The sequence below is a fragment of the Drosophila erecta genome, unplaced genomic scaffold, assembly GCF_003286155.1.
Source record: "Drosophila erecta strain 14021-0224.00,06,07 unplaced genomic scaffold, DereRS2 tig00000126-arrow-pilon, whole genome shotgun sequence".
NCBI lineage: Eukaryota > Metazoa > Arthropoda > Insecta > Diptera > Drosophilidae > Drosophila > Drosophila erecta.
Genome location: NW_020825209.1, coordinates 3878290 through 3889794, shown reverse-complemented (window position 1 = coordinate 3889794; position 11505 = coordinate 3878290). Strand labels below are relative to the sequence as shown.

The 11505-nt window shown below is 47.7% G+C and overlaps 4 protein-coding genes across 4 annotated transcripts in view; 2 read left to right on the top strand and 2 right to left on the bottom strand.

Moving 5' to 3' along the window:
- Positions 1 to 458: 458 nt before the first annotated feature.
- LOC6550934 lies at positions 459 to 1193 on the bottom strand. The gene has a single exon (XM_001976936.3). The coding sequence runs from the start codon at positions 1136 to 1138 to the stop codon at positions 590 to 592; it is 549 nt and encodes a 182-aa protein (XP_001976972.1). The 5' UTR covers positions 1139 to 1193; the 3' UTR covers positions 459 to 589.
- Positions 1194 to 1813: 620 nt separating this feature from the next.
- Positions 1814 to 2653, top strand: LOC6550933. Its single transcript, XM_001976935.3, has 3 exons — positions 1814 to 1861; positions 1920 to 2366; positions 2439 to 2653. The coding sequence occupies exons 1-3, from the start codon at positions 1831 to 1833 to the stop codon at positions 2582 to 2584; spliced, it is 624 nt and encodes a 207-aa protein (XP_001976971.3). The 5' UTR covers positions 1814 to 1830; the 3' UTR covers positions 2585 to 2653.
- Positions 2654 to 6559: 3906 nt separating this feature from the next.
- Positions 6560 to 8546, top strand: LOC6550932 (endothelin-converting enzyme homolog). The gene is made up of 2 exons (XM_026982056.1): positions 6560 to 6756; positions 6811 to 8546. Exons 1-2 carry the CDS (start codon positions 6560 to 6562, stop codon positions 8438 to 8440), a joined length of 1827 nt encoding a protein of 608 aa, XP_026837857.1. The 3' UTR covers positions 8441 to 8546.
- A 1382-nt stretch (positions 8547 to 9928) lies between these two features.
- LOC6550948 (sex peptide receptor) overlaps positions 9929 to 11505 on the bottom strand; it is a 45454-nt gene continuing 43877 nt past the window's right edge. The window contains exon 6 of the mRNA XM_001976932.3: positions 9929 to 11002. Within this exon, the coding sequence (XP_001976968.1) occupies positions 10273 to 11002 (730 nt within the window). The 3' untranslated portion in view covers positions 9929 to 10272. The remainder of the gene's footprint in view (positions 11003 to 11505) is intronic.

Sequence of the window (11505 nt, the reverse complement as noted above, 5' to 3'; positions counted from 1 at the left end):
CATCAAAATTTGCAAAAAATGGGAAAAAAATAGAGTTCTCATTTTTGAACACAGTTCGATTGAAAATTTAATTACGAGCTCAACGATTCATATTGAGACAATTATTTATAAAGTTGTGGCAAAAAAACTGATTATTTTATGACGGAAAATCCGAAAAACGACTTTTGCCAAATATTCGATATTTTTTTCTTTTTTTTTTTAATGGGTAAATTTGCGAAAATTGACAAAAAAATAAAATTGTCAAATTTGAATCCAAATCGATTGGGGATGTAGTTACGAGCTTAACGAGGTAAGACATTCCACATTTCAGCTAGTTGTGCCATTGTTATGGCCTAAATACTGATTATTTTCCTTGGGAAAAGTAGGAAAAGGTCCTTTTTCCCACAAGTTACGGACCAAGACAAATGGAAGCAGTAGAGCATGGATAGAACTTATTCAAACGAAAGTAGTTACTTGCTTGTGACTGAATTATTTTATTTGTACGGGACTAACATAGGCAAGAAAGTTGGAAGAAGTTGGGCAAAAAAAATTGTATGTAAAAGCTGGTCAGTGCCAGGATTCAAGTCGGGATCCTCGTGTGGAGCCACTTTTAGTCCTTGATGATGATGGGCCTGGTGCGACAGCGACGGATGCCACCGCCCACGACATTGTCCTGGCAGCTCCACTTGGTGGCCCTCACCCACTGGTTGAGTGGATTGCGGACGCAGTTCCTCCTCTGGGCCTCGCAGCGGCTCTGCAAGATGCAGGCGCCCTGCTGGTCCCTCCAGCAGCTGACCAGCTTGTCGTCCAGGCAGGGCTTCCTCTGGCACTCCTTGATGCGCTTACTATCGACCTGGGGACGAGGACGCAGCCTGGTGGCGCACTGGCCCACGCCGCTGGTGCCGGGTATGTTGCGGCAGCGGGTGATGCACGTCTCCCGGATGGGCTCCAGTCCACTGTCGCGCCGGCGGCAATTCTTCTCCCGCAGACGACAGGCCGGCAGGCGGGTGCACACGTTGGTGGCCTTGTTGCGGATGCACACGCTCTTTTCGGTGGTCAGTCCGGTGCAGCGACCCACACAAGGACGCCGATTGCCATCAGCCTGGATGAAGGCGATGGCCAGGACGACGAGGAGTAGGCAAATGCTGAACTTGCTCATGATTTCTCTGGCGGATCTGGAGATCTTTGCTGCTGTCAACTGTTGCTGGTTGATTGATACTTTTCCGTTGGCCAGGCCGAGTATATATAGCAGCGTGGGTTGGCCATATTTTGGGAACGCCATCTGTTCCCTTGTTTGCCGTGGTTTTTGTTTCCATTGAATGCGGGTGTTTTATTCACGCTTTATTGGGGTAATCTTCGTATTGATAAATCCGTCCTTTGAATTTTTAGCTATCTTATAACTATGTTCAGCTTTTTGAACATTTTTCCACAGATTTACGTAGTTTGTATTGCATTCCTTCAGCGAAGCGTTGCAAACCCACTCTAATGTCTTTGGTAAATGAAGGTAAAATGAAGGTTGATCACCATCTAGAAAATGTTGTAATTATAATACCTAATTACTTACAAGTGCGTTCAGCATAGGCGCATGTTGTTGAAATAGGTACATCATTCCAGAATCAAGACTCCAGAGACATGTTTTTCTGGAGTAGCAGCTGCAACTGCGCCGGGTAAACGGCTCTTGATAATTATTGATTAAATATTTGAACAAAAGCCGCAGCGACGCGTGCCAAGAGAGAATTGTATTGGATTTGCTTCCACGTAGTGTCATGCCGGCTCATTGGTGGTATAAATACTGGTGACTCTTGGCTGGAATGGCATCAGAAGTTCTGCAACGCCAAGCAATTAAGCAAAATGCACACTCACCAACTGACGTTGATTTTCGGTAGGCAACTAACGCACACTATGCAAGGCACTTCCAAAATCCAAGTTCCTCCCACCAGGCATGGCGCTCCTGTGGACACTGGCCAGCGGCACCACCCAACCGCCGAGCAGCAGCCGTCCGCCGGTCACCACCGTGCGCTCCACGCCCAGGAACTGCCCGCTCTTCCCGCCGGTCTGCTCCAAGAGCAGTCCCCGGGTCTGCGGACGGACTCCGCGCGGCGAGTGCCAGCGCTTCGAGAACATCTGCCACCTGCTGCTGGCCAATGGGCAGCGGCAGCCGGAGGGCGTGCGGCACACCCGCGACATCGACTGCCGCAACGTGAAGGGCACCGGCGCCGCCAACCGGCGGCCCTGCTACAATCCCTGCCCCGCTCGGCCCGTCGTCTGCCAGAGGTCGCCGCCCAGCCAGCACATCTGCGTGCGGAGCAGGAACAGCCGGCAGTGCAAGGTGCTGGCCAACAGCTGCCAGCTGCGCAACCAGAACTGCCACAGCCAGCCCAGGAACAGTGAGTACTCGCTGCCGCACTTGGCCGCTGCACCCACAGTTCCTTAACTCCACATGCCATTCCTTATTCCAGACTGGCTCCGCACCGATAGGCGTCGTTGTGGCCGGCTGCAGCTGGGCGATAAGCCGCAGGGCTGCCTCCGGGTGCAGGTCCGGCCCACTCGGCGCACCACCACTCGGCGCAGCACCACTGGACGCACCACCACCCGGTCGGCCTAAAGGATCACGCACAACGGCAGCCACGCATTTATATTTTTTTTTCCCCCACCCAACAGCCACCGTGCGCAATAAAAGTCATACATAAGCTGCAAGCCTCGTTTTAAATCCGCTTTTGCTTTCAGCTGATGGGGGCACATGCTTGTAAGTAGAATCTCAGATCCGCACAGACTTTCTGTAAGTCTAAACCGGCGTTTAACTTGGTCCAAACTTCGAGTTGGAAAAGGTGCAGCCTTCGCCAGATGAACTTAAGCAAATTGCAGCTGCATGGGGACCACTTTGCTGGGCATAATTGATACCGCCGAAATTGGAAAACAGGGTAGGATTACAAGACGAGTTGCTCGTCATCCTACACGCAAAACTTGTACTTTACTTTGCGTTTCGTCTCGATTGCATGCCTCTTTGATCGTTGTATTTCAGGTATAATTAACTGTTCAATGTCCTTTGGCAAAATGGCAAAATCCCCGCTAATGACCATTCGAGTTTCCCAGTTCCCAGTTCCCCACTTGGCCTACTATGTGTTTGCCATTGCCCAGACAACGGTGCCGGGAGTGGAGCAGAAGTTGGCCAAGAAGCCCAAGTAATAAGAACTCGAATTACAATTGCCGAGCTCCACGTTGTTTCGTATGAAATTCCTGCGTGTCCAACTTTCTGGCGAGCCCTAATTAATTGATAGATGGCCGGCCAAATTGACTGAAATTGCACATTCAAGTTGCTGCCTGCGCTTCTGTTTCCATTGCGGGCAAACTTTATTGAATTACACACATTACGCATACGCAGCGTTGGCCAAGTTCGGCAAGGCAACTAGCCAAACTTGTCGCGAACTACACTCGCGGAACTTTTGATCTAATTAAACGCCGCGGAGTGCTAATCAAACCGAATTCAAATTCAAATCAAACAAATCTAGTTGTTTCCTTGGCTTTTTGCTTGGCCACAGCCTTAAGGTTCTTAATGAAAGGTGCTGGTCGTTGGCACTGCCATGAAATAGTGGGTATTAAATATTTAAATATTTGTAAGTAATGCTTACTAGCACATTTGCACTGTTTAATTGAAATCAACATCGCTTGCACACAAGTAAGAACCATCCGAATTGTAAGTTTGCAATTATTACAAATGCTTGGCTGCCAGTCTGATTATTTTTCCAAAAAACAGTTCTGAGCTCTGTGCCACTTGAGCTAACTTTGTTTTGCCAGCCATTGTTTTCCCCAAGTTGTCGTATATTTTCCGACTCGATTCAGTGTTATTGCCATCACTTTCGCCTGGTATCCCGCTCTCATTTTTGGCTGCCACTTCGCTTTTCCATTTGATTCCATTTTGTGGTCTCGAAATTTATGACAATCATCTACATCTGTTGAACATTGGCCGACGGCAGAACCGTTTGTCATTTCGGGTCGGCTTAATGAATGCGAATGAATGCCAAATGTTGAGTCAACATTTCGGCCACGCCCCCACGTATGTGTGTGTGTGTATGTGTGTCCAGCTAATTTGAGAACCCGGCGAGGTTATTAAAGCTAATTGCGTTGATTCATAAATTAGAAACACCTTTGATTGCGGGTTCGTGACTCTATCCACTATTTCCACCATATCCAGCTGAATATCTGTCGTTCGGGGTGCTGGTTGCTAATGACTGGCCACTCGGGGTGTCCAGATATTTGGAGACATTCACCCCCAAGCGCGGGCACTGAGCGAAAAAATTGTAGATTATAAATAGTAGTTCCATGTGCTCTGCTATGTCGAATAGAAACTGACTTCCGCCAAATAATCGCCCGCTGTGTAAGCTGATTTCTCCCAGTGCTGGCGTAAATGAAGTCCTTAATTTATGACCCCTCTGAAAAGAGCGGCGCATAATTTGCCACTTGACCTGCCACACGTGAACTCCTATTTTTTGGCTGGAATTGGGCGCTAAGTGCAGAGTCATCGCTTGACACTCTCTGTGCGGAATGTCGATAGTCATGGCCGGTCTATTTGGGGACTACTTAAGGATGATGAATGGCAATGATTACACCTGCTCCCATCAACTGCTCCCGATTTGTGGGGTGCAGGCAATGCAACTTGTGTAATGGTTCAGCACAAGCAAGCACAGTGGTTTTCTAAGAAATTGTACAATTGAAGCGCATAAAGCTCACAAGATTGGTCAGCGGTGGAGCTTTAAAGGTCACAAATTGGACTAACCATAAACATAAACTAAACACACTGGTGTGGTTAGCAAATTGAATAAGGCGCTGCGTCTGTGGGCAAATACGACGATTAATTGCTTGTGGAAGGACAACTCGAGCACCGCAGACCATGGAGATTGCGGTCAATCTAGTTACCGGCATTCAGTTCCAACTGCAGTGGAATTCGGCACCAACGAGGTTTGCACGATTTTTTACTCAAAATTATCAAGAATGTTGCTTAAACTAGCTTGGCCGGAAATAGCTAAAAAGCAGACGCTTCTACTTCCGGCTGCCTAATAGTTTGGAACAAAACCAATCAATGGCTTGCGTCTGCACATTGCGGGTGTGCATAAATTATAATGAAAATTAATTAGCGATTGTCTGGATAGCCTAATTGCCTTTGATAATTCGCAGCCATCCATCGATACTCGGGCATTACGATGGGCTTACCCCAGCGCAGCTCATCTCCCAGATATACGATATAAGTGGGCGGGGCTATGGGCTAAGGATGTGGAATATGGGATGTGGCATATGGGGCATGGGGCAAGGGGCGTGGGGCGTGGAATGGCGTAGTAGAGGCGACTTAGACAGACATAAGCCACACGCAGCATTAAATTGGCATTAGGTCAGGCCAGTGGACCAGCAGGCCTGCTCCGTTCTGGCCAAAATCGGACTGAACTCGACTTGTTTTGCCGTTTTTGCTCTTGCCACGACCAGCAACCAGACATCCGAGGGGCAAGAGTTTTTGTTTTGGGGCGGCAAGGGGGCTGGGTGCACAACATGCCACATGGTTGCTTTGACTTTTATTTATTTTGTTAGACGCATTTTGAAAAGCCAATAAGCAGCTTTCTGATTGATTATCTGCTGCCCGCTCATTGTCTCCGTGTTGATTTTAGCTCCAGAGCACACGCTCCGGCACAGTGGGGCCTCGCTAAGAGGTTCCGGCTGCTGTCTCTCTGGCACAAGCAAAAGCTAATTGATTCGCCAACGGAGGGCCCACTGTAGCTCCTTTATGCGTATTTGTGTGGAAGGCGCCAATCAATTTTGAGTGAAATAAATGAGGCTTATGCCGCCCTTCGGGCCGCAAAAAGGCTTAAAATTGTAAATTCCTTGCAGACACATATTACCGTATCGCCTGTTATAAATTGCTGCTATCTCATCTGAAAACCTGAGTTGGGTCGCTCGCAGGTTCCTGAATTCAGATCAGATTGCCCGTCCTCGTCAGCCACTCGTCCTCGTCGAACACTTGCGAAAAGTTGCCGAAAATCCCATGACTTTGATGAAAACTTTCAAGTGCACTGGCATTTTGCCGACAGTTTTCCTCCCCAGCCCTTTGGCCTTTTCGCTACGAAATATTTAGGCACTTAGCCAGCTCCAGCCACGCTTTTGGCCAAAGTGCATTAAATATGAATGAGCTAGTTTCGCCACCCTATTTTCGGGATACCCTGCGCACTAAACCCTTTTTGGTGGCTCCTGAAAGTTGCGGTTTCCATGTGTGCCTTGCAGTTTTCCAAATGCAAAATGCAAAGTGTTTTCCAGCGCCGAACTTTTCCAAATACGTCGTCGTGTGCTGCATCCCAAGATTTTACTGCTGTGTTGTAAAATATAATGCAAACGTATTATGCACAAGCCATTAACTCTTTGAGTTGACAGCCAGCAAGCTGAGTTTCGCTTACTAACTAAAGCTAATCTTTCAGAGATTGTTCTGGTCGAAGGTTTTCCTGGAATTCCACGATGCGCTGATGAGCGATGAGTGATTGCGATCCGTAGAGATAAGCCTCTGAGTTTGTTGATTGCTTAACATCGGGCAACGCATTTAGTCATGCATTTCAAACGCAGATTGGTGGTGCTCATCGCAGGTTTGCTCCTAGGTCAGGTGAAGTCGCATCCGCAAGCTGATCCCTGCCAGAATTTCTATGAGGTGGCCTGCGGCAATTGGTCCTCCACTGAGGCGACCAGTTTACTGGGCCAGCTTGACTACAACTACCAGGAAAAGTTGGCCGACTTGCTGGATACTGAGTAACTTGCAAAGGATTATTTCGGGAAATTTGAACTGAATTGAGTCTATTACAGAGAAAAGGACGATGAGCCACGTTTTCTGCAGCAGCTCAGATACTTTTACGCCGCCTGCCGACGTCCTTTGACCCAGGATCAGGTTCTGCGGACCCTGGAACAGCTGATCGTACTAGCGGATATCCAATTTGAAGAGCTGACGGTGGGCCTGACTGCCGCCTTCCGTCTGGAAGTGCTCGCAGATATAAATTCCGACAATAAGCATGAAATATGGAAGCAGCTGCTGTCCCGCCGGAAGGATTGGGATACAAATACGACGAACAGGGAGCCCTTAACTCGGGACAAGTTCGATGAGTTATGGGCCAGCCTGCCAAAAAAACGCTCTGCGGACAAGGACCTCTTTTGGTACCAGGTGAGCACGCTGGAAGACGAAATAATGAGCTTTGGCAGGGAGGACGATGGACTTCCTAGCGATGATCTGGTTACCTGGACACCAACCTCTTGGATGCTGCCCTGGCCACATCGGAATCTAACCTACCGAAATCTCTACCAAGTGGCTTATCTGCTAAAGATACAAACCCCTGGCTTTATGCTCACATATATCTATCTGAGACTGAGGCTGGTCCCGGAAGGACGCTCCAGGGAATCCTGGCTCATAGACCGCGACGAGTGCGCCGAGCAGTCCCGCCAGATCCTCAGTCATCCCGCTGCGTGGTTGATGGAGAAGAACCATCCCAGGCTCCAGGAGGAGCCAGTGCTGCAGAACATTTTCGAGGAGCTGAAGCAGCGCTTTGGCCAGAAGCTCCGGGCGAACAGGAATAACTTCACCCGCCGCACACAGCGCCACCTAATGAGCAAGTTGAAGAGAATGCGTCTGCGACTGAGCATCCTGCCCAGAAACTCCTCGGCACAGTACATGGTGCGACGCATCGATTGGCACTACAGGGATGTTCGCATGAATGCCAGTGATTACTTTGGCAATCTGTACATCGGACTCAACCACTCAAGGCCGCAGCTGGAGAACAGCTTGTGGAGCGTGGTCTTCGGCCGCACGTTGATGCCAAGCCGGAGCTCCAGGAGCGACTTGTACCCCATTCAAGGTAACTATGGCACCTTTGCCTCGCCGTTCTACATAACCCAGCAGAATATACTGATTGTGCCGCTTTCGCTCCTGGAACCGCCGCTCTACTCACCTGGGCAGCCGCCATTACTAACCTACAGTTCCCTGGGCTTTATACTGGGTCACGAGCTGTCCCACGGCTTCGATTCCGAGGGTGTGACCTTCTCCGCCAACGGAATGATGAGTCGCACCGTGAACAGGGAGATCGAAGGGAACACGCGGCTGCAGCACGAGTTCCGTTGTCTGTACAGGAAATTCGGGAGCAGATGGTATGAGAAGTTCGCGGACGCCAGTGGCCTGGAACTGGCCTACTCCGCCTACTTTGACATCGCACAAACGGATCGGAAGCGGAATCGAAGTACCGAGCACTTGGTGACCCAGAAGCAGCAGTTCTTTCTCAACTTTGCCCAGTTCTTCTGCTCTGATGAGGACTATGAGCAGCTCTTGGAGCAGAGCGCTTATGGCAGCGATCGGAAGAGGGTCAACGATGCCGTTGCCCACTTCAAGCCGTTTCAGGAGGCCTTCTCCTGCGGCACCTCGCACAGGCGGAGGCAATGCCGATTGTTTTGACGGATTGCACGCCCAAATAAATGACCATTTATTTCCCTAATATACTCACGAATGCTTACTCAATGCGGCCAAGATTACACTCGGAGAAAAACGCAACTGTGTGACATTTAATTAGTTTATTTATTCATTATTGGATCCACCCGACGAAAATATATGTACAAAATCAGGTCGTAATCGTAATCAGAAAGCGGAAGCGGAAGCGGAAACGGAAACGGAAACGGGAACCGAATCTGTTGCCACCAATACCAAGACATATAAATAGTTAACACATTCCATTCAGACAGACAACTTTCAGCTATAGTTATGGTTATAGTTCATAGTTGTGTAGTTGCAATTTAAGTTGTAGTATCCTTAGTAGCCTTAGCCGTAGTTGTAGTTGCTTAGTCACCTAGCTTGTGTACACTGAAAACATTTAAACCGGAAACTGCAATTGTAACTGTAAGTTGCGTGTACACATATCAACATTGTATTACAATTGTTTACGCTGTTGCTTACACTAGAAAAAAAACGTACGCGTAGCCTAGAACATTGAGTTGAAATTCGTTACGACTGATTTGTTATGTTACTATGTTGTATTCCGTATTCCTAACTTTCATTTAAATCGGTAAACTCTGGGGCTCAAAAGGTTTACGAATTTAAACGAGTTTGCATCCTACAGCTAACTACGCTAACGAACCCTAGTTAGAATACAAAAATATTTTACAAATGGGCGCACAAAAAGTTGCTCTCAAATAAACACTTTTAACCAGGCCTTGTTTCAAAATTTCGTAAATACCCTAGAAGCTAACATTAATCGTCAATACTATCGATTATTTCGATTAATTCAGTTACGCCTTTCAATCCGATAGTTGTGACTTGAGTTTCCTGTAAGTATTTCTCCTAACTTTACTGTAGTATTATGTTATTGTTGTTACCCACACATTACCGCACCACTCTCCCCTGCCACTATCACTTCCTAAAAGTTTCCCGCATCTCTTAGACTTAGACATACACTCCTAGCCGTAAAAATAGCATATACTCGTACATATAATGGGCTTAAGCGCTAACATGTAATCTGAATATGACATCAACGCACAGAGAAATACACACAGATTCGAATGGAGAAACTTGTGTCTTATTCGGGGGAACATGAACAGACACTTAGAGTTCGGTATGGGTGTTATTCGGTGTTATACCCTAAGATATCTATTTCTTAACGCTTTTAAACTGCCTATAGTTATTTTAAAAGTGAAAATCCATCTATTACAAAATCCATCAAAATGACTGCAACTTTCGCAATACTCTATTCATTTTAGTTATTCTGATATTGATATTAGTTGAACCTGTGTACCTATGTAGTTTTCTCCTGAAACCTTACTTCTTAGCTCTGTTCTAAAAACCAATGGGTGTACTGGAGTGGTTTGATTTTTTGGTTTTTGCTTGGTTAGTTGCAATTGCAAGTTCTGAAAAAAAAAATTCTCAAAAAAAAATGAGACCATTAACGAATAAAGAATTGTATTTTAAATTGCGCCCTCTGCGGACAGCCGGTTATTTTCAACAGGACATGGGATCTCCAATTTACCGATCTCCAAATTGTCCGATAGCCGTACCCAATCGATTCCGAACCCAGTCTACACAATCCGCTCCTCGGTGATGATGTCCATGGTGCTGACCCGCCGCTGCTGACTGGACTGCGAGTGGGTCTGCAGGTGGTGCGTTACCAGATGTTGGTGCTGCGCTGAGGCCTCACCACCGATGATCATTGAGCCACCAATGGTCTTGGTGGTGGTGGTGCTGGTGGAGCTGCGACGATGGTCGCTGCTGCCCCGCCGCGGCACCAACATCACCAATTACTAGAGGACCGTCTCGTTGGTGTTGGTGCAGGTGCGGGCGCCATTGACGATCGAGTATTTGGTGGAGCTGTCCTTCTTGGCCATCAGCCGGCCCAGGAATATCTCCTTGAAGGTCTCCCGAAACTGGCGCGACATGCCGCAGTAGATGCCAAAGTTAATCGGGTAGCTGAACACCAGGAAGAAGTTCGTCAGCATGATGCAAATGTTGGCCAGGCCGTAGTCCAGGAACTCGATGATCAGGCTGCTGACGATGTGCATCGCGGTGACCACGGCAATGGGTATCTCGGCCAGAAGGAACACCGACACCACCACGATGAGCATCAGCGTGGTGCAGTTGGTCTCCCTCAGCTTCTTGCACTCCTTCTTCCGGTTCTCCCGGAACAGCAGCTTCCGGCGCTCCTGCGCCTGCCGCATCGCCGCGAATAGCAGAATGTTCAGAGTCACCAGGATGATGCAGGGCAGCAGGTGGACGAACAGCACCCGGAACAGATAGTAGCTCGTGTAGTACAGGTCCACCCCAATGTAGTCGTGCACCCACAGCGCCGTCTCCAGGTGGCACACCTCCGTTGGGCTACCATTCCACTCGATTACCAGCGGCATGTACGTCCTGTCGAAGAACCTGGGCAATTGGTGCAGGAACGCCAGCAGGGCGATGTATGCAGTGCACCGCCTCACCCGCGGCATCGTGCACCATGTCCGGGCCATGGGGGCGTGGCAAACGTAGATGTATCTGGGGAGTAAGGATTGAAGAACGGATTAAGATATCAGATATCGAGCAATGTGCATGATGCGAAACTGGTGGCACGAAAAACTGTGTTCAAGGGGGCTTCTAATAATTACTCCCTAGAGAATTAAAATTTGCAAAAATTGGAAAAAAATTAAGCTTTACAAATTTGAATACAGAGCGATTGGGAATTTAATAACGAGCTCAACGAGGTGTAACATTTCATATTCAGACAATTATTTTTAAAGTTGTGGCAAAAAAACTGATTATTTTATGACGGAAAATCCAAAAAACGGCTTTTGGCAAATATTCAATATTTTCTATAGGAATTTTCATCATAACTTTGCGAAAAATGATCAAAATGATGAATGAATAACATTTTTGAGCAGCTAATTACCAATGCTAACTATCCCTATCACTTTTGGATGGACCTAGAAAAAAATTTTTTTTTTCGAATTTTTGCGTTTTTTGTAAGGGGTAACATCATCAAAATTTGCAAAAAATGGCTA